This window comes from Eurytemora carolleeae, unplaced genomic scaffold (genome assembly GCF_000591075.1).
Source record: "Eurytemora carolleeae unplaced genomic scaffold, Eaff_2.0 scaffold85, whole genome shotgun sequence".
In the NCBI taxonomy this organism is placed as follows: Eukaryota; Metazoa; Arthropoda; class Copepoda; order Calanoida; family Temoridae; genus Eurytemora; species Eurytemora carolleeae.
Genome location: NW_019396334.1, coordinates 425,775 through 449,103, shown reverse-complemented (window position 1 = coordinate 449,103; position 23,329 = coordinate 425,775). Strand labels below are relative to the sequence as shown.

Below are 23,329 nucleotides of genomic sequence, written 5' to 3'. Positions count from 1 at the left end.
AATATATCTACAAACATATGAATATAGATTTATGTGAGCGAATATCTTTATTTTATAGATTTATCATTTATTTATGAAATTTCAGAACTTTGGGGAAAGGCTGGTTACACACAAGAGACAAAAGATATCATCTACGCACTTACACAAGAAGGTAATTGATACTGATACTGATACTGATACTGATACTGATACTGATACTGATACTGATACTGATACTGATACTGATACTGATACTGATACTGATATAAATACGGATGCTGATACTGATACTGATACTGATACTGATAACTAATACTGATACTACTGCTGAAACTAATAATACTGATACTGATACTGAACTGATTTTTTCAGACATTTTAAGAGCCATTAATACAGTGACGACATCACCAGTTTATGACAGAGCTCAGGAAAACCAAAGATTTTCAAGTTTTGTAAAATATTTTTGCTTGAATGGGACTGAGTTGTTGCCAAAAAATCAAATTCTCTTATCCCCATATCTTACAACGTAATATTGCAAACCTTTGATTTTTGGTCTAACAGAATTCGCAGTTTGAAATATGAAAGGTATACGGAATCGGGTTGCAAAGATATAGGGATTGAAAAATTAGAGTTTGTGGCAGAAATTCATTATCCTTTGAACTTTCCATATTTATGTTTCTTTTTTCTGAAAATTTTAAATTGCAGTTAGCTTGTGTCTAAGTAAATATGATACAACTAGAAATTCAAGGCGCTTTGCGCCCTTCTTTCTAGGCTTTTAGGGCGCTTCGCGCCCATCTTCTATTTTAATTGTGAACATGTTCTTTTTGTTTACATTTCAAAACAAAGATGAAAAAAAATTTGCGGATACAGACAAACAAACAGACAGACAAACAAGCCAAATTTATATATAGATATAAACCTTTAAAAAATGTTTGGATTTGATCAGGATTTTTCTAAATATCTTGGAGATATTTCAAGAAACTCCTCAGGGCACATTATAGGTAAACAATTATAAGAATAAAATTTAAACCAAAAAGTATCTTGGGATCTAGTTTGTATCCCCATCTTTGGCAGACCAGCCTTTCGACTATTCATCTTCCATATCCTGTGGTAGTCAAACACTGCTTTAATGTGTAGGGATCAAGTGTTTATTTTCAAATTTACAAGTCTCCGCATCGGATATCCAGATCAAGCTTTTAAGATTAATGATACTCCGTAAAACATTTCTGCATTTTTTTCAACGAATAATTAGATTAGACTTTGATTTATAAATCTACATTTTTTTTTTATTTTCTTCAAGAGCATCATGAATCTACCTGGTTTTTAGTTGGGTTATGCATCACAAATCAGGATGAGACATTTGTTTATGGATCTTTTTTAATTTGTGAATTTTTTTTAAATTTAAGATAAACAAATAAAATACAAATGTTTTAAAAGAAAGAACTATATAAACATGTTTTGTTCGATATAAATAAGAACTCGATGATGAATACTTAAATACAACTTTTAAACTCTAAATATAATTTGAAAATAGTTGAGTGTACAATTGACACACATTGAGTGCACATACCATTTCACCTTACAATTCATATTAAAGTTATACTTGTTAAACTATATGCTTCGTCACAGCATGAAATATGTACAGCTAAAATTATTTATTTAATCTCGTGTTTCTATTCCACAGTTTTCTGGAGTACACCGCAAAAACTTTATTACATTATTCTATTTTGTGTGTTTACTTTAAGGTGCTCGGGCAATGTTCTTGAGATTCTTTGGACAAGTAAATACAACTGCCCTCACGTAAATATACTAATTTTAATTATTTTAGATTAAAATAAAATTGAATAAAACTTAATTTATTGTTAACAAAATATCTTTTTAAACCAGTTTTTCAACCTAAAGGAAACTGAACAATCCCGTTAAATTATAATTTTCCTTCCTTGATATTTTTGCAACCAGTTATTGTCAAAGTTTAATATTTCTCTAACTAGAACTATGAATTCGACTATAAAATCCAAATAGTCAAAGCTTTGAGTTATTCGAGGTATATTACCAAAAATGACATCAGGTTGCAAAGATTTGAGGCAAATATAAAATTTTAGGCCAGTGATCAGTTTCTTTTTCATTCTATCTTATTTTTTGATTTTTATTGCAACTTTTTTTAGAACATTAATAACAAAACCTGAAGATTCATCAATAATATAGATAGATATTACATACACATACTTTTTAAGTATAGCATTAAGGTTTTTTCATAGAGTATATACTATTTTTGAAAAATTGTTTTCATTGTGAAAAAGTTTTAAAATAAAACTATCAAGCTTTATCCGCCTTTCTAGAATTCAAAAATCATAAACGAAGACGATCAATTATCTTGTTCCTACATTAATTGTAACACCTTGTATTTAGTGACAGTGAGGATGTTGCAGTTACTAAAGGTAGTCCTGTAGATGGAAATACCCTGGCTTGGGAGGATGCAATAATAGACGTTTTATCAAAGGTAAGGAAGTTCTTGGGATGTTGCAAAATAAAAATTTGTCAAAGGTAGAGTAGTCTTTTGAATGGAAATACCTGGCTTGTGAGGATGTAATAATAGACGTGTTGTTAAAGGTAAGGTAGTTCTTGGGATTATGGTCATTTCGTGGAAACACTACAACCTACCACATGCTAATATAAAACATATTTCACTCCCCTTTACTTAAATTACCTTTTTTCACTCAAACACCATGTTTGTCGTCTTGAACGATTACGATTCATTCATCATAATTGACACTCAAAACTAAACAGTTATGTGAATGACATCAGTTAAACGATTACAATATATAACTTATAGGGAACCTCAGGACGGAACCCCTTAGCAATTTTTTTTCACTACATTTTTTTAACTATTAGGGTGAAGGCAAGGGCGAACACAGAAATAAAAATTAAGGGGGGGGGGCTCCTAGGGGGAGGGGGTAAAATTTGAACTGTAAATTCAAAGCATTTGGCTTCTTGGATACTTTAAAGGTACAAATTCAGCCCAATTACCTTAAAAATACTGCTTTATCTCTCCTTCAAACAAAACTATCATAAAAAACAGCAAACTAATTTTTTATGCTCTTCACTAATCAGTTTCAGATTTGAAAAGTGTCATAGCTCTATCCCCCTTTACAGGTTTAAGGCGGCACTGCCCCTTTCCCCCCCCCTGTGCACGCCCTTTGGTTATCTTTGAAAAAGAGAAGAAAAAATTTGTCTGGTCAATAAAAATCTGAAAATAATCATTTTCCAATGTGGTTTCTTTGTGAAAGTAATTTACGAATACATGCTGCAGGCACAATGTAGGAAGTTGTAAGAATTTTATACTTTTTAAGATACGGAAAAAAATTATTCATCATTTTTCTGTATATATATGTTTTGTATCTTAGTTGTATAATATTATTAGTTCCGGATCCGAGAAATATTATTTCTATAATATAGTTTCATTACTTTCCTGACTTTCTGACAAAACCAGAAACTTATTATTTTTTGATTATATCAGCCGGTCCTGATAGCCGGAGAGGTCCTGGTAACCCTACGCTGAATGCGAAAATGTCCTGATAGCCCGTGGGCAAATAAGAGCAAACAGACAAGCCAAATTTATATATAGATTCAAACAATGCAGCAATATAATCAAATCGATTTTAATAATCTGTACAAAAATCAGATATTAAAAGACACCTAGATTTATATTTTAAATTTAAAGTAAAAATTTAGTAGAATGAAGAATTTAGAAATAGAAATATTCAATCCTAAATATTGGTAAAAATCAACACCCTTATAACAATTCCTTCATTTTTACAAACACCTCAAAACTGCGTAATCATTTGCAAAAATAAAATAAAAAAGGGTAAAATGAAAAGAAACCCATTATTTTTTCTATAGTATTATGCAACGCTATAGTTCAAAAGTTTTCTGATTTTTTTTCATTTGTAAGTCTTAATATTCCAGCGCTTTTAGTAAAAAAAATACTTTCTTTTGTTTTTTACCGTTCTAGGGTTAATCAAACTATTTACTTCTATGTTGTTACAATAATAATATTTGTTTCAGTTAGCTGATGGGGACAGTAGTCTGGTGTTCAATGTTGCAAAAAGGTAAGTAAAAAACTTCTTTACAATTTTATCAATCTAATGGAAAACATGCAGAAGTTGAATACTCGCCTGAAAGGAGGGTTGCAAAAAATGAGGTTAGGTTCAATACTAACATTTAGATTCAATAGCTTCTTATTTTACATGCTGAAAATATATTTATGCTGAAAAGTAGAATCGTCAAGTAAATTAATAGAGTTTACAAAAATATGATTGATGCAAGGTATTGTCGAACAGTCGCGCTCGACTGAAAAGTTGAGGAAAACGGTTAATTGATTGAAAATATCGTCTTAAACAAAATCGGAATGAACTTTCTCAAAAGAAAAGGTCTCAACAAAGATTTTTTTTCAGTTTCAGTGATTTGTCTGCAGGGGCAATATACGGAGATGCTCTGCTCTTTGGTATTGGAACATCAACAGTTTTTGTTTATGTTCAAATTATGCTGGGAAAATTCAACTTTGTTCAAACAAGGGTAATTATTATTACTAAGGACCTCCCTCATTTTCCACAGTTTTCTGGTTATTGTTATACTTACTACAAAATTAAAATAAGATCGGTTTAGTTTCACCTTGTCTTATTTTTAGCCTGGACTCTCTAGTGTTGGTCTAGGCTGCTACGGTCTTGCCATTCTTACTTCCTACGGATTTTGTTCAGGTAAATGTATAGTAAATGTACAGTAAATGTACAGTAAATGTACAGTAAATGCACAGTAAATGTACAGTAATTGTACAGTGAATGTACAATATAAAATGTACAGTAGTAAGGTGTCCAAGGATGACCAACTTTTGAAAATATATGTGCGCGGTAGCTTATCCCATTTTCAATATCTCTAAATTTTTAGCTCAATATCTCTGTATTTTAGCATGATATCTTTAATTTTTTAGCTCAATATCTCTAAATTTTTAGCTCAATATCTCTAAATTTTTAGCTCAATATCTCTAAATGTTTAGCTCAATATCTCAAAATTTTTAGCTCAATATTTCTAAATTTTTAGCTCAATATTCTAAATTTTTAACTCAATATTTCTAAATTTTTAGCTCAATATTTCTAAATTTTTAGCTCAATATCTCTAAATTTTTAGCTCAATATCTCTAAATGTTTGTCTCAATATCTCTAAATTTTTAGCTCAATATTTCTAAATTTTCAGCTCAATATCTCTAATTGTTTGTCTCAATATCTCTAAATTTTTAGCTCAACATTTCTAAATTTTTAGCTCAATATCTCTAAAACTCTTGGATATTATCGCTGCTAAAGTTGGAAAATGATCTACACAGTTCCAAAATATTGTTTTCTTGAATATATCATGTCACATATATAATTTCTTCGTAATTCTCCAGAAAGATGAAATCCGTTGAAATTAAAAAGAAATTAAAACCGCTAAAAAACATGCATTTTGGACTGTTTTTTCCCTAACCTATTTATTTTTAATTTTTTTTTAAATTTCAACGGATCATGGTTATCTGATTAAAAACGAAGAAATCGATGTTTATTTTTACTTTCATTAGCACTTTTTATAACTTTAAAATGTTCAGGAATTATCTACATTGTTTGTAGTGCAATGGGAAAAGTTACCGCGCTCATCGTGGGCACCATTTTTAAAAATTAGTAATCACTTGTGGGCACATTTATAATGTACAGTGTGTCACAATAAAATATAACATCCAGATGCACGTCAAACTGACGTTAACTGCACGTAATAATAAAATCATAATAGTTTCAGTTTTTACCGGGTTATTAACCTCTTATTGAAGTGCAAACTAAATATTTTAAGTTTCCAAGATGGAACCGGATAATCTTCTTTTCATATTACTTTTGCTTAAATGTAAATCTAGAGGAGCTACGAGGTCAAAAAGTCGAACCAGTCGCATAAATTTTACCTTCCCCACGTGGATTTAACGGTTCTGTCAATATTTCAGAAAACTGTGACTTTCGATCACAATTTGACCCCTTTCACATAATTTTATAGCCTTTTATTTTAAATATTTTTTTGTTGGCATATACATTTTGAATGAAAAATATAAACAAATCTTTAAGTCTAAAGACTGTTGAGTTATAGACGAAAGCACGATTGATTTCAAATAAAAGAAACCGAATGCTTCTCTCTCTTGTTTGTTCAGGGTGTCCCATCTTTGTCTACTTTACCCTGACTAGAAGAAAATGAATCAGTTCTCATCTCTGAGCTGGGAACTCTTGTATTGTGGTCCTGTGGATATTGAGATCAATGATTGATCTCAATCTTTCGATAATCTGCAGAATTGATCTTCTAATTAAAAGTGCCCACAGTCGATATTTAGATCAAGGGATCGGGATTATTAAAAGTTCCCAGCACAGAGCTGAAAACTTTAGAATAGGATATCCTTAATCCCGATCGGTTAATTAATCTGGAGATTAATAACAAGAGGAAAACAAGCATTATTTAATCTGATAAAAGAGTGGATTAAGCATTAATATCCACCATTCAAAAGTTCCCAGCTCAGGACACATACAGTTGAAAATAACATAACCCTTAAAAACATAATTTAAAGCAGAAAGGAAAGGAGACGACAATCATATTATTGTTTTCTGATTGCTACTGGAATGATTTTATATTTTCACTGTTTTAGGAATCGGATTAGTTTTCTCCCCTCTACATTCTGTTATACCTTTTCTAATTATGGGATTAGGTAAGTAGTGTTTAAAGGATCCTTCATTTTTTTAAGTTAAAAAATTCAATATTTTTGTATTTGGATTCCAACTAAGCCTGTCTTACTGTTAGGTTACTATAATGTGTATTTTAAAAACACATGCATACACGTACAAACACATACATACACGTGCATACACGTACAATGTACATACACGTATATACACGTACATAAACATACATACACGTACATACACGTACATTGACGTACATACACGTACATACACGTAAATACACGTGTATACACGTGCATACACGTACATACACGTACATACACGTACATACACGTACATACACGTACATACACGTAAATACGCGTGCATACACGTACATACACGTGCATACACGTACATACACGTACATACACGTAAATACACGTGTATACACGTGCATACACGTACATACACGTACATACACGTACATACACGTACATACACGTACATACACGTAAATACGCGTGCATACACGTACATACACGTGCATACACGTACATACACGTACATACACGTACATACACGTAAATACACGTGCATACACGTGCATACACGTACATACACGTGCATACACGTACATAAACGTGCATACACCTACATACACGTGCATACACGTACATAAACGTACATACACGTACATACACGTACATACACGTACATACACGTACATACACGTATATACACGTACAAGGAACAATGCTGCTCCAAAGTTTTTTTTTTACATTTCCAAAATAATTTGTACACTATTCATTTTCATTTTCATCATCTTCTCGTATTCTTCCTTTAAAGAATTGAGTCAGTTTTTTTCTGAAATCGAAAAGGGGGTTTCCAGAGAGAAATAGCTAATAAATATGTTGTACAGTCGTCATCTTTCTAGGGTAACCCTGTATACAAATAAATTTATTCTTTAAATAAAGGTGTGGACGATATGTTTGTGATCATGCAGAGTTTGGATAATCTAGATGCGAAAGGTAAATATCAATTATAGTTTTTTGGTTTTCTTTTTTACCTTTTCATTGCTACCTGTTCAGGAGGCACAGCGCTTTGGAGTATTGAGAGGAAAATCGCGGAAACAATGAAATTAGGAGGCGTCGCGATTACGATTACTTCATTTACTGATTTAATCGCGTTCGCTATTGGAGCTATAACAGTAAGTATTAAACAACATTGTTTTTAATAATTTTTAAATATTTCAAAAGCAAAAAATTTGTTTAGGTGTTACCAGCTTTAAAATCCTTCTGTCTATTTTGTGCGGTAGGTTCAATAATAATAAGGAATAATGTATATATATCAAAAGACAAGCATAAGTTTACAAATACAATCATACAGAGATCCAAACCCTTTAAAACAATGTTCAAGACAAGGTCGTCGTTAAAGCGTCGAAACACTATGTAGCCCTATAGATGTTTACATTTTAGTACTTTTAATACCATGTTTTTAGCTTTTTTAAGGAAATATAGTGGGGAAATTTCTTATCGATATTTCCGATAAAGCTAGTGCAACCTTTTGATCACTTTGCTATATGTAGGCAATCGTGATGTACAGCTGATAGATTTAAAGAACGAGGAATAGATTTTTGATTTGATTTTTCAAACTTTAAACTTTGTTTGCTGTTTATGATTGTATATGGACTGTTAAAGGGACTGTAAGCGTAATGCGAAGATGGCAATTCAAAATGATAAACATTGACACCTTACTTATACTTGATCAGACAAAGCTTTAATCAAAGGATGCTGTTGAAGATCAGGCGTTGCCATCTTCGCATTAGGGGTTATTTTAAATTACGCTTACAGTCCCTTTGATAGTTTTACTTTAGGTCGGGATTGCGTCTGTATATTTCTACACTGCAACTATTTTCGTAGCTTTTCTTTCTATAGATGAAAGGTAAAAAATAAATAATAATTAAAGGGACTGTTTTCAACTATAGAAAAGGAATTCAATTTCAAATTTTATAAAAATTTGTTTAAAGGAGAATAAGAGCGAAGAGAAACGGAATGTGTCCCCTTATCGTACACAAAGATTGGACACCAAATAAAATAAGGTATGTAAAAATTTATGAGAAAGCAAAACTTACGGAAAACTCGCATTTTATTTTTATATTGATTTTTAAAACCCCAGACCTCTAACCACTGTTTAAAAATCCTAATCAACAGCGCGAATATTAGGATATAAAGATTTCTTAGATATCGTTAAAATTCTGTTCTTAGTTCTAACAAAATATTCGGGATTTTTAATTACATAATAGAGTTAACAAACGAAATGTGAAGATTTTATTTTTAGTTCAAGAATATTTTGAAAAAACAAATATAAGTCTGCATAATTCATTCAAATTCTTTGTTCAGCCAGCGTGAATTTGGACGTGAGTTGTTTGAGAAGCTTGGTTGGGTTCTTTCAAATCCTTTTGTTCAAGCCTTTGTTCTCATAGCAACAGCTGTTCTGGGAGGGGTAAGTGTTTTTATCTTTTCACTTTCAAAATTTTGCTTGTTTTTTTGCTTTGGAATTACGAAATGTTATCCTGTGTCATTTTCTGCAACTTTGAGAGTACCGAAGATTATGTTTTCTTTACATTGTGTTATTCTTTATTTATAAGCACATTGCTTAACCATTTTTTTCACCTATTTTAAAAACCAGCTCTAAGTCCCATGGCCTATAACCCTGGTACCAGCGCTCGGTCCCCAAGCCTATTCTAGTCGCAACACTCATACGGTTTTGTTTTTAGGCAGCAACTCGAAAGAAGGATTAATCCAACCCTAAATAATGATGAATAATGTCCTTTTTTCCAGTAACTTTGGCGTGATCCTGAGTGTATAAAAAGAACTATGCTAGCAAAAATAATTCTTGTAATGTAATGTTATATAGAATCCGATAAATGTAAACATGTATCAAACTTTCTTGAATGTACATGGAATGAATGCCTATTTTCAATGTGATTTTTTTAAGATATTTTTAATTTATTGATTAATTAATTGTTTTTTCTTTTAGTTCGGTATCTACGGCTTGTCTGAGCTAAAGCAAGAGTTCAATCCGATCAAATTTATTCCACCAGAGTCTTATCTTGCAGGGATATAATACCATAAATACTTATCTTGCAGGGATATAATACCATAAATACTTATCTTGCAGGGATATAATACCATAAATACTTATCCTGCAGGGATAAAATATCATAAATACTTATCTTGCAGGGATACAATACCATAAATACTAATATTGCAGGGCTATAATATCATAAATACTTATCTTGCAGGGCTTTAATGTCATAAATACTTATCTTGCAGGGATATAATACGATAAATACTTATCTTGCAGGGATATAATATCATAAATACTTATCTTGCAGGGATATAATACCATAAATACTTATCTTGCAGGGCTTTAATAACATAAATACTTATCTTGCAGGGATTTCATACCATAAATACTAATATTGCAGGGCTTTAATATCATAAATACTTATCTTGCAGGGATATAATACCATAAACACTTATCTTGCAGGGATATAATATCAAAAAATACTTATCTTGCAGGGATATAATACAATAAATACTTATCTTGCAGGGCTTTAATATCATAAATACTTATCTTGCAGGGATTTCATACCATAAATACTTATCTTACAGGGATACAATACCATAACTACTTATCTTGCAGGCTTTAATATCATAAATACTTATCTTGCAGGGATATAATACCATAAATACTTATCTTGCAGGGATATAATACCAGAAATACTTATCCTGCAGGGATATAATACCATAAATACTTATCTTGCAGGGCTTTAATATCATAAATACTTATCTTGTAGGGATATAATACCATAAATACTTATCTTGCAGGCATAAATACAACATATACTTACCTTGCTTGGATATATTACCACAAATACTTGAATTATTGTAGTTGTTCCTGCAGACTATAATTCTTCATCCCCCCCCCCCTCTCTTTTCTCTAAGGAACTCAAATTTTCTAATCCCAATATATTTCCAATCTGATTGTGTAAACCTTAGATATTTTAAATTTGACTATTTGATCTAACAAAACTCATAGTTTGCAAAGATAGATGTGGAAGTAGTAAATCAGAGTTTGTGGAAAGAACTAAATTTTTTTTCTTCAAATAATTCCCTTCAAAAAAATCTATTTCAAGCGAACATTTCTTACATGTTGTATAATTATTATATTGTTTTTCATTAAATACAAGTCAGATGTAAATCCTACAGATTTTCGAGGTTATTGATTGCACCCATGGTTATATGCAAATATTTCACTCTAGTGTTTCTGGTCATACAGGGTGTCCCACGAAACATGACAATAGCAAGACGACTTGAACGTCGTCTTTGATATTTGAATTTATTTGTGACATTTAGTCTTCTAGCTACTTTAACATGTATGATTCTTGAAACAATTATCACATAATTCTCCTAGCCCTGGCATTTCCAAAAAGTGGTCTGCGTTTTTTGTGCTTTCAATATTACCGGAGATATAAAGAGTTTGGTTTAGATTTCAATTTTGTTAAATAAAAGCAAAATTGTCGAAATCTGAACGAAATTCTTCATATCTCGGGCAATATTGAAAGCACAAAAAAGGCAGACCACATTTTGGAAATGGCAGGACTAGGGGAATTTTGTGATTATTATCTCTAGAAATTTACTTCTAAAATTAGGTTGACTAATAAACGCAGCAAATTATATCAAAAATCAAGACGACATTCAAGTCGTCTTACATACTGTCATGTTTCGTGGGACACCCTGTATTCTAAATATTAAACCACAAAAATATCAAAACATCAAATGCCAAATGATCAAATGCCTAATAATGGAGTACAAACGCAGTATATTTCAATTAGGTGTACAAGCTAAAAATGTAAACAAATCAGTGAAAAATCATAACAACGGATCGTACTGCATTGTTTATCTCAAAACCGGTTAAAATGTTAACAACAAAGAGAAAACAATGAGGAGACGATAAGAGATCAGGGAAGAGAAGAAAAGAGATAAGAGAACAGAAGAGTAGAGAAGAGAATAAAAAAGAGAAGAAAAAAGGAAGAAAAGAGAAGAAAAGAAAAAAGAAGAGAAAAAAAGAAAGGAGAAGAGAAGAAAAGAAAGGAGATGAGAAGAAAATAGAAAAGAAAGAAGAAAAAAGAGAGAGCTTACATTTTACAGAGGTTTTATCAGAAAATTATAATTGAGAATTCCTTAAACTTTAAAATTAACTTTATTCTAAAATTGTATGATATTTTTGAAAAAATAGTTGTCCAAACTGTTTAATGTACATTTTTTTGATCATTTAAAGATTTTTGATCATTTGGTATTTGATATTCTGATATTTAATTGCTATTAAACCATACTTTGAATATTACATTGTGACCAACTTTTAGAAATCATATAATTTCGACCAAAGGAATTCAGTATTTGTCGCAAACTCAGGATTTCTAAACCGTATATATCTGCAATCTGATGGTGTAAGCCATAGATATTTCAAACAAAGATTATTTGATCTGAGAGAATTCATAGTTTGAAAAATCTAAGGTCTACCGCATTAAATATATAGGGATAGGAAATTCAGAGTTTGTTGCAAAGACTCAATTCCTTTCTTATTTTTCTAAACAAGTTTATCCTTTGTTTATGGCAAATGGTTTATTGGATTATCTGAATGACGTAATTTTTATCTATCTTTTGATGGTATTATAAATAAAATATACAGGATGGTTTCACGCTAATACAGAATATTTTCCTAAGGTAGTTTTTTATATTTTGCCGTTATTTTAACAAAATCTTCTTTCAACTTTGTCTAAAAAAAGACTTTGTCCTATTAAAAAGATCACATATTTTTTAAATTTGCTTTTATGTCAGAAATATTTGATACATAAATTTAACATACAATGGTTTGCGCTGAAATCAATACAGTTTTGATTTTAAACAAGCTTTGTTTAACTTACTAGTTGTCAAGTAAACAAAACGAAGCTGTAAATTGACCCCTCCTCTTTGTTTACACGTTTATGTGTATTTATGCTGTTTAAAAGATTGGTAGAAATCACACAATCGAAATCGAAAGTAGTCTTCTTTACTTTATTGATATATAAATATATATATATATATATATATATATATATACGACTACATTTACTACATCGAATAAAAATGAATAAGATCTTTTAATTTTAAAGGAAGGGGAGAGAGTTATCGTTAATATCGGAGATATAGATTACAATAACGAACTGCATAAACTAGGTAACAAACAATGCAACAATATATATATATATTTATAAACACATACTTTGCTTGGGTGTCTGGGTGTATGTTAGGATGTTTGTATTAAGAAATGTCAAAACAGCTGAATCCATCGGGTCCAAAGTAATTGAGTCTTTTTCACACAATAAAATCTTCTAATCGTTATATCTTTCAAACCTGATAGATGTAAACCTTTGATATTTCAAACTAAGATTTATTGACCAAGCAGAATACATATTTTGAAATATGTAAGATCTACTACGTTGGGTTGAAAATATATAGGAATTAGAAAATCAGATTTTGTGGCAAAGATTCATTTCCTTTGTTATGACAACTCACAAGTAAAGGTTTAACGACGTTTAAAATTAAAATTTTTATTTGTCGCTCTAGTCTGGATTTTGAGATTTGTAAATTAATTATTTTTAAAAATTTAAATAAATACAAATTCAAAGCTACGTCTCAAAATTCAAAATTTGAAAATATGAATTACATTGTTTTCTGACCCAACTAGCTGTACTACAAAAGAATATAAATTGAAACCAAATTATCCTTATTGTTTTTTTTTTTATTAAGAATAAATAGATATTTGCAAGTAATGAAACAACTACAAAATTTTTATCAATTTAATTTTTAGTTAGACTCTATTTATATCTTTTCATATATGGCTAAATACTGAAATACAACCGCACTTTTAATATATGTATATGTAATTATGTGTAATTTCTGTGTCTTTAATTTGTTTTAATACGAAGAATATAATTTTAATAGTACAACATGGAGCTCTGTGAAAACCATTTTAAGCTATCTGAGCCCCCCTGCTGCAGTGATTTTAATTATATTTTTATTTTTTATATATTGTTTAATTTGCTATAATGTTTAATCCAGAAAAATATATGTGTTGATTTGAATTGATTTTAACACTTTGGATAAAAAAAAAATCTCAACTTTTTTAATTTTAGAGAATTTAGTTGGAGCGTTAGTAAATGAGACAGAAATCCTGTCAGCTGTAGATTCATGGTATTTAGGTAAGTTTAGTAGATAAAACAGGAATCCTGTCAGCTGTAGATTCATGGTATTCAGGTAAGTTTAGTAAATGAGACAGAAATCCTGACAGCTGTAGATTCATGGTATTCAGGTAAGTTTAGTAAACAAAACAGGAATCCTGTAAGCTGTAGATTCATGGTATTCAGGTAAGTTTAGTGAGTTAAACAGAAATCCTGTCAGCTGTAGATTCATGGTATTAAGGTAAGTTTAGTAAATAAAACAGAAATCCTGTCAGCTGTAGATTCATGGTATTTAGGTAAGTTTAGTAAATAAAACAGGAATCCTGTCAGCTGTAGATTCATCCTTTTCCTTGAATATCCCTTTGATTCATCCTTTTCCTTGAATATCCCTTTGATTCATCCTTTTCCTTGAATATCCCTTTGATTCATCCTTTTATTCAGAGTTTAGAAAGTTTGCTGTTGGAAAGAATCTGGTAGAGGAGAGTGATTGGTTTAATCTTTTCCAGGAAAACAGGGAGAAATTCTACACAATTCTTACACAGTTTCTTTTTAGGTAAATAATCTTGCATATCTAATGGGATTCACAAAATTGTTTAACAGGAAAATGACATAAAGGTTCATTCATTTTGCTCAGAACTTGGGAACCCAGCTTGGTAACCCAGCTTGGGAACCCAGCTTGGGAACCCAGGTTGGGAACCCAGGTTGGGAACCCAGCTTGGGAACCCAGGTTGGGAACCCAGGTTGGGAACCCAGCTTGGGAACCCAGCTTGGGAACCCAGCTTGGGAACCCAGCTTGGGAACCCAGCTTGGCCTGGAAACTAAAGTTTCCCCTTAAATAAAAGTCGACCCACTCAAACTCAACTTAGAAGTTTTTTTAACTTCTTTTATAATGAATTGAGTGTAGAATTTTATAAAAAAAAAGAAAATTACAAAAAATTGAGTCATTTTTTAAAGGATACTATGAACTATTAAACCAATTTTTTAAAAAACGTTTTTGAAAATCAGTAATCAAAATTATTGTATTATCAGAAGAAAGTCAAATTAACATTTTCTCATGGTCATTTTGTAAGATTATAGAACTTCTTGTTTATCATGAATGTTAAATTAATATTTTCTATATTATTAATTTAGTCCTGATGGAGCACCTTACCGTCGGCGCTTTAACTTTGTAAACGATCTTATTTGTGGCGAGGCAGCACCCACAGTTTTGGTGAATATAATTTTTAATTTTTTAATTTTATGATACTGTAATAAGATAATAATTTTAGCGGGGTCAGGAGGTGTTTGATATGTATTTTTTCTTCCATCTTTCTATAATTTCTTATTTTTCTAAATTTTTTATTTTAATTCGATTTATCAACGTATTTAAGTTTTTAAAAGTTTGTGGTGAGTATGTAAAAAAGCGAATATTATTTACAATTAAATACTTTGCAGGGTTAAGTTTTTTATGAAAGGAATTGAGTCTTTGCCACAAACTCCGATTTTCTAATCCTTATATCTCTGCAACCCAATCTTGGAAACCTTGGATATTTCAAACTATACATTCTGTCAGATCAAATAATCTAAGTTTGAAATATAAAAGGTTTACAACATCAGTTGCCGAATTTAAAGAATTTCAGCGGAGGTTTAAATTTAAGCCGCGGTTTAAATATGGTTGGTTTCTCTTAAAATTGTATTAAATATTTCAAGATTTATACCGGCGCTTAATTTAAACCAGGTTTTGGGGGATTTAAACCGCGGCTCAAATTCTTTAAATTCGATCTCAGGTGGCTAACATTGGGATGGGAACATTTGAGTTTGTTGCTTTACTTTACCAAGGGATTTCCAATGAAGCCCATAGTTAGAAAAAAATTCTATTTCTCGAAAAAGTAGCTCTATACATCATTTTGTCGTCTTTCTTTGCGGATTGTTATTTTCATATTTGTCCCAAGTTTGTTAAGAAAGAAAAGGTAGGAGACTAATGGGTGGGCTAAAATGTTGATTAAACGGCCAAAAAATTCTAATCTTCTTCTATAATTAATAAAATAAATACATTTTCAAAACTCTCTCCAAATAAATACATTTTTAATGTTGTTTATCTGGAGAAAAAGAATTAAAGTGTTCTAGGGAACAACATCTTATATATTATTTATTCCTAGAAACAGAAGAATAACAATTTGTTGAATAAAAATTTCATTAAGTTATACTATCATAAATACATCGTTTAGAAGGTAGATATCGGATATTTTTCAGTTTGAGTTCATTGTTTTTGACCCATCTATTTTTCTTTTTATCTTTTTTGTATCCTTAAATATTTGCAACCTTTTGATGTAAACTTTTAATATTAAAAAACGTACACTGCACTTGATATTTTCAAAGAACTATTGATTAAATCAGGCTGCAAAGATATAAAGATTAAAAAACTCTTGTGTTGGATATTCTAAATCTCGTTCGCTTATTCTCGATATCCACTATGAACAGTTTTGATTTTCTGTTTAATCATCTCTTTTGGATATTCCTGCTGGGTTCCGACCAATGAGATTTCTCTCATTGATTGCGGGCGAAATTTCCGGGATTGAGATTGTTTGAATTTAAAATGTTTTCTTTGGATATTAGATAAACGACAAATTAATCTGCAGCTTAACAAAATTTTATTTTGATATAACATTTCATCTTATATAACTTATCTCATCTCATATGGTTCTTTAATATAATAAGATAAAATTAAAGAAAAAATGTTTATTTTAATCTTTTTTAGCTTTCCTCAATAGAACTGACACACAGGCTGTTCACCTCGCCTTCAGTAAGTTATTTTTATTTTTGATTAATTGTTGTTTAATTGAGAGAAAAATCGAGATGAATGATTGATAGATTATTTTTTTTATCAACTTAATGATGAATTGATTTTTCAATTGAATGAAAATTAAGTGATCAACTGATTGATGAATTGATTTATCAACTGATTGAGTAATTGATTGATCAACTGAATGATGAATTGATTCATTAATGTTTGATGAAGTAATGAATTATTGAATGATTTCTGAAGTGTATTAATTGATAAGATTATTTATGAAATGAACTGTTAATTAAATGAAAGATTTCCTTATTGGCTAGATTGAATTTTCGATCTATTCGATTATTGAATGATTGATTAATTGATCGACTCGATTACTTAATGATTGATTTATTTATCGACTGGATTATTGAATGATTGATTTATTGATCGACTGGATAATTGAATGATTGATTCATTGATCGACTCAACTTTTGAATGATTGATTTATTTATCGACTGGATTATTGAATTATTGATTTATTGATCGACCGGATTATTGAATGATTGATTAATTGATCGACTCGATTTTCAAATGATTGATTTATTGATCGACTCAATTATTGAATGATTGATTCATTGATCGACTGATTGATTTAGGAATGGATCCCGGCCATGAACCGAATAAAAGAATTGGTTCGGGAAGCAAATTTTAGTTCTAGAGCTTTCCCAACAGGGACAGAGTACGCTAGCTGGGAAACTGATGAGGTATTTATTTACAATTACTTGACAGGGAAGTTAAGGAAAGTTTACTCTTCCAAGGGTTCCAAAGACCAATGTTGCTTACAAAACATCCAGTTATTGGTTTTTAATACCCTATATAACAATGATAAAATGATTGCAAGCTCTCTTCCAAATATTAAGAAAAAATGTTTTCTAGTTCTTAAATGTACTATGTACATTGTACATACAGGGTTACCCACAAAGGATGAGACTTTAAAGACGACTGTACGGAATATATACTGTTTGTTTCAATATATTAATGATTCCCTACAACTGTACATTTATTTCTTTCTTTGCCAAACCATTTAATAAGCTATTAAAATACTAAATTAAAGACTGAAGAGTAAAACTTAGGATAGTCGTATTTTAAGAGTTTTAGGTCGTCTTTACAGTCTCATCCTCTGTGGTTAACCCTGTTACTAGGGTGTCAATGGGTTAGTTGGATAAAATCAAGGTTGCTTTGAACAATGTAACAGAGACTTCTAGTGAAGTTTATGTTAGAAGAACAAAACTGATAAATTCAAAGTTTCATAAGATAATTTTAAAAGTTGAATTATATTAATTTGCCCAATGAGAGATTGGAGTATCTATAGGCTAGGAAATAATGAGCTTGAGACGCGATTCAAACATTGTTGGTTCAACTTGATATTTTTCGAGATTTAAGCCAGCGCGCAATTTGAACCAGTGGTTGGCGGTTTAGCGACGCGGTTCAAATTCATTTTAGCTCTACCTTTGCATTTCTTAAATGCAGATAAACTTTTTAAATATCTCATATGTTGTTCGTGTTCAGGTTATTGGATATGAATTGTATCAGAACATGGGAATCTCTCTCCTCTGTGTGTTTTTAACAGTGCTTCTCCTGATTGCCAGCATAAGAGCCTGTTTACTAGTTCTGGTCTGTGTGGTTCTATCATTGGTAAGTAGAGATCTTTATAAACATTACCTATATTTATAGAGTAGTAATCTCAGTTTGTCTGTTTGTTTGCATGTCAGATCATAACTAAGGAATCCTTGACCGACTTGCCATTTTGATTGGAAAACTCGGTAGAACCACAGGAATGTGATTAGCCTGGTTAAAAATTCTAAATTATACTAGCTGAAGTTTATATGAAAAGTTATTTTCCAGACCAAGCTGGGTTCCCAAATTAGTATGATAATATGTTACCCACAATGAAAGACAGAATTATATTAAAATTCGAGTTTACTATTAGTTTGTTAGAATATGAAAACATTTTTTTGATTTTGCGATAATTCTAATCAAACAATTGTCTAACAAATGATATATGTCTGTCCGGATACAATTGTTTAATATATCTTTAGCATTATGATTGTTGTTCAGTTGTTCAGTATAAAAAGCAAATGATGTTAAGATACTGTTTTTGCTTTTTTGAAAAACGACTTTGATAGTCTTTTTAACGATGAAAAATATATCAAACTAAATGATTGATTTTAAAATGAAAAACAACGAATTTAATTAAATGTTTGAAAATTAAAAACGATCATTTTAAAAACGATCGTTTTCAAGAGAAACATCGATCGTTTAAAAAAGTACACATGTTCAATAACGGTGTTATCAGAAGGCTATCTCTAAAGTATCCAAATAATTTTTAAAAACAATGTCTTCCCTATTTTATTTTTCTTCTAACAGTGCATTGTTGATGGAATTATTTTGATTAGAATAAGGGAATTGCCTAGGGTAATAGGAAAGCAGTAGGAAAAAAGAAAAGAAATTTTGTGCAAATAAAATATGAACTTAAACTAAAATTTTCGTCTCATTTATTAATCTAATTTTTAATCATAGATGTCACTGTTCAAAAAATTTAAAACTTTTAGAAAATTTTTAAAATTTGGCCTCATAAAATACCAAATAAAGATCTGTCGTTGAGAAATTGCTAATTTTTTTATTTCATATAAAATAGATTAATTTTCTGACATTTTAATATCTTTAGATAAGCCTTTATAGAACAAACATAATAAAGATATATTAAAAATGAAATAATAGAATAAAAACAAAGAGAAGTGACATCGCATTCTTTTTTAATTAACGCTGTTTGTCTTTGATCTGTTCATAAGAAAAAAAAAACCTATAGACTAACATATTTACAAATTTATTTTACATATTTACCCCCCCCCCCCCAACCATCCTCTTAATGCATGATCCATGACTGCAGTACTCTTGAGTCTGCTTAATCTGATCAAAAATGTGGAAGATAATGCAGAAATCACTTTTGCAGAAAAACTATAAATATTTTCGAAAAGAATAATATGGAAATATATTTCAGATTTGATCAGTAAAAACTTGTCAATCTATCAGTTTATCATTTCACATTCTCTTTAATATGTCAACGAACTTAATATTGACAAGTTTATATTAAATATTAAACTTTTTAAAATCTAAATTAATACATAATCCCAGAACCCTTGCAAACACTTTAAGCATACTAAAAGTTTTTAAAGTTTCTTGAGAATATCTAAAGTTTGATAACATTTTAACCATAAACATAAATAAATAGTTTTAGTTATACTTTGCAGTCAGATATAAAACATAAACATAAATATATAGTTTTAGTTATACTTTGCAGTCAGATATAAAACATAAATATACAGTTTTAGTTATACTTTGCAGTCAGATATAAAACATAAAAATCTGCAAGAATTGAAATCCTAATGTTGTAATCGTTAATCGACTTTTCGAATAGATCAAAGACAGTAAATATCTATCAAAAATTCGGTGAAAATTGTTTAATATTCTTATTGGCTTGATAGACTGCTTAATTTTCATCTGTTATTTGAAAAAGATGTTTAAGTTAAAAAGGAAACATTTTTTTAGGGAAAAAATCAAAATACATTTCTTGTATTGTGGTGGCCGGTACTTGCTGTAATAATTGTGCCTTTTATAAACCCCTTTCAAGTATCGTCGATACTCCCTGTTAAGAAAGGGAGGGATGTCTGATTTACAACGGTACTTGTAGTTGTAAAGACATTTTTTGATCAATAAAGCATTTTTTTTCTAAAAATTGATTTTTTTCTAAAAATTGATTTTTTTTCTAAAAATTGATTTTTTTTTCTAAAAATTGATTTTTTTTCTAAAAATTGATTTTTTTTCTAAAAATTGATTTTTTTTTAAAATTGATTTTTTTTCTAAAAATTGATTTTTTTCAATGGCGGTATCTTTAAAGACTGACACGCGGGTTTCTGATTCAGAAACCATGGATGAAATTGTTTGGATTATTTACTTTCAGACTTTAAAGGGACTGTAAGAGTAATTTAAAGAGACCCTCAATGGCAATGTCTGATTTTCAACGGTGCACCTTAAATATTTAACTCAGTTATATTGTGATCGAACTATTTAAAAGTGTTTAATTCTGATAGTTTCCTTCATTTGAAATCTTAATTTTGTAGACAAACTACAATCAGTTTTTTTCTTAATTATAAACGTTGATATATGTATAAATCTTTCAAGGCTAACGTTTTTAATCGGACATTGTCATCTTTTGATTGAGAGTCACTGGAAATTAAGCTTACAGTCCCTTTAAAAACGACGATATCTATCAAATTATTGTGAATCAGACATATCAGACATATCAGACATATCCCTGCTTCAACTTAAATGTCGCTGAATACAAACTTTGTTTAGGTAAATGTTGCTGGTTACATGCATTTCTGGGGACTAACCGTAGATGTAATATCCTGTGTAAACCTTGAGATTGCTATAGGACTAACAGTGGACTATAGTGCTCATGTTGCTCATACTTTTCTTATACAAAAAGGTAGGATTCTAATAAAAAAATAAGGCCATGACATTTAATTATAAAAATATAGAAATTAAAAAATCATAACTTAAGGCAAAAACTCAATTTCTAATTGTACCGTTTTTTGCTCCTAAAAATAACATAAGCATTAAAAATTGCATTAATATTAAATATTTTGATGCATTTTAAAATCTACATTTCACAATTAGTAAATTATCTGACATTTCTCCCTCACTTTCCACTTATTTTTTATTATTTTATTAATATAAAATTAATAATATGGGTTTCAGGGAGTAAATCTGAAAGAATGAGAAGCACACTGACTGAGATCGGTCCAGCAGTTCTCAATGGAGGGTTTAGCACCTTCCTTGCTTTCATCTTTACTGTTGGATCAAAGTCCCACGTGTTCATCTCCTTTTTCAGGGTGAGAGACGCCATTTTGTTTTCCTTCAGCTAGAATCAATATTGTTAGATTCTAGTAGCACATTTTTAAATTATAACTTTTGTTGATTTAAATTTGTTGTACGCGTTTTTGTAAACAATAATCTTGCTTTTTCTTGTGCGTGAAATCAACATTAGGGCAGCTACGAGATCACAAAGCCATCAACCTTAGTCAATCTTTGTCAACCTTAGTCAACCTTGGTCAACCTTAGTCACCCTTAGTCAATCTCAGTCAACCTTGGTCAACCTAAGTCAACCTTAGTCAATACCAGTTTGCTTTTTAATGTTGGCTCCAGTTTCTCATCTAGAAATAAAAGTTTGAAACTTTGAAAGGCTACAAACTAAGACGACAGTACTGAATTAATTTAGTGCTTTATCTCAAATTGATGGTTCCCTAATGCTTTAAAGTTTTTGCTGGCTTTGCCAAAAAGTTTAGTACACCTATATAAAGACAATATTTAAGACTAATAAACCGTAAAACTTATAAAAGTCGTTATTAGAGTCTCATTCTTTGAGGGTAACTTTATACACTTTTCTTTATTCAGACACTTGCTTTTTTCATTAAAGTTTATAAGATACTTTTTTATTTTAATGATTAACTCCGAAAAATATGAACATCCTAACAATATATAAATGTACATACAAATATTAAACGCTACAAAAGTGTCATAACATCACAAAGAAAACTATTTATTTTTTGATTGAAAATGCAATTATGATAAGATAACACATGTATACGGTCCACAGCTCAGTATACAAATAAAAACTTTTTATTTAACTTTATTTTCATTTTTACAGGAACATTTTTTTATGTTGATTTTTATTCGTTTTATCTCACTTTATTATTTGACAGGGCAGTCCCACGCAAAACTAACTACAACGAAGCTGTGAAAAAGGATTTTCTATTTTGATCTTTCAACAAAATCCGTAAATAATAGCGCAAGAGATCTTATTATGCATACATATTTAAAATGTAAAATTTAAGAAAAAAGTACAAAATAATAAATACGAAAAATCTATATTACACGTCCCACCGGCGTACATTTGAATATCCGAGCTGGGCCAACCTTTGCAGTCCTACTTTGGACTTTACAATTACTAAAGCTGCAGAGGAGTGTAATTAATGGGTCAATATAGGTTCGATATATTGCTTAGACTCTCTGGACTTTTAGTTAGGAGTTCTAGTCTACCGTGCTCCAGGACCTCTAATTTATCGTCTTCTGCTCAATCTAATTATAAATTTGCTGAGTTTAGTCATTTTTTCAGACAAGGGAAATCAAGGACCAAGCGAAGGGGCGTATACGGAAATTTGTCCAGGGGCTTAAAATTGTTGACAATTTAGGAGGGGGGGGGGGGGACTGAAAACTTCTATGTGCCACCTTTTATATGCCCCTGACGAATTTTAAAATGAATTGATCACATTTTCTTTTGATCAAAAGAAATTTAAACAAATCTGTTAACAATTCCAAACTGATTGTTAAGAATTTGATTTTTGATTTCCTTTTTAATGTTGATTGAGTATTTATATAAAACGTGAAGGATCTTTTAAAAAGTCAACCTTTAACAAGTGAAACTATATTGACAATGATAACATTAACATAAAAACCTCCTCT

At 30.3% G+C, this 23,329-nt stretch overlaps 1 protein-coding gene across 1 annotated transcript in view; it reads left to right on the top strand.

The window, feature by feature from the left end:
* LOC111701144 (Niemann-Pick C1 protein) overlaps positions 1 to 23,329 on the top strand; it is a 37,078-nt gene that overhangs the window by 4,229 nt on the left and 9,520 nt on the right. The window contains exons 9-34 of the mRNA XM_023472313.1: positions 86 to 151; positions 352 to 407; positions 926 to 980; positions 1,725 to 1,779; positions 2,389 to 2,479; positions 4,045 to 4,088; positions 4,434 to 4,554; positions 4,667 to 4,736; positions 6,686 to 6,745; positions 7,676 to 7,729; positions 7,790 to 7,908; positions 7,974 to 8,012; positions 8,575 to 8,642; positions 8,728 to 8,799; positions 9,101 to 9,203; positions 9,741 to 9,819; positions 12,459 to 12,493; positions 12,922 to 12,985; positions 13,945 to 14,010; positions 14,431 to 14,542; positions 15,121 to 15,199; positions 16,727 to 16,771; positions 17,401 to 17,508; positions 18,314 to 18,439; positions 21,161 to 21,293; positions 21,566 to 21,699. Of these exons, the coding sequence (XP_023328081.1) occupies positions 86 to 151; positions 352 to 407; positions 926 to 980; positions 1,725 to 1,779; positions 2,389 to 2,479; positions 4,045 to 4,088; positions 4,434 to 4,554; positions 4,667 to 4,736; positions 6,686 to 6,745; positions 7,676 to 7,729; positions 7,790 to 7,908; positions 7,974 to 8,012; positions 8,575 to 8,642; positions 8,728 to 8,799; positions 9,101 to 9,203; positions 9,741 to 9,819; positions 12,459 to 12,493; positions 12,922 to 12,985; positions 13,945 to 14,010; positions 14,431 to 14,542; positions 15,121 to 15,199; positions 16,727 to 16,771; positions 17,401 to 17,508; positions 18,314 to 18,439; positions 21,161 to 21,293; positions 21,566 to 21,699 (2,054 nt within the window). The remainder of the gene's footprint in view (positions 1 to 85; positions 152 to 351; positions 408 to 925; positions 981 to 1,724; positions 1,780 to 2,388; positions 2,480 to 4,044; positions 4,089 to 4,433; positions 4,555 to 4,666; positions 4,737 to 6,685; positions 6,746 to 7,675; positions 7,730 to 7,789; positions 7,909 to 7,973; positions 8,013 to 8,574; positions 8,643 to 8,727; positions 8,800 to 9,100; positions 9,204 to 9,740; positions 9,820 to 12,458; positions 12,494 to 12,921; positions 12,986 to 13,944; positions 14,011 to 14,430; positions 14,543 to 15,120; positions 15,200 to 16,726; positions 16,772 to 17,400; positions 17,509 to 18,313; positions 18,440 to 21,160; positions 21,294 to 21,565; positions 21,700 to 23,329) is intronic.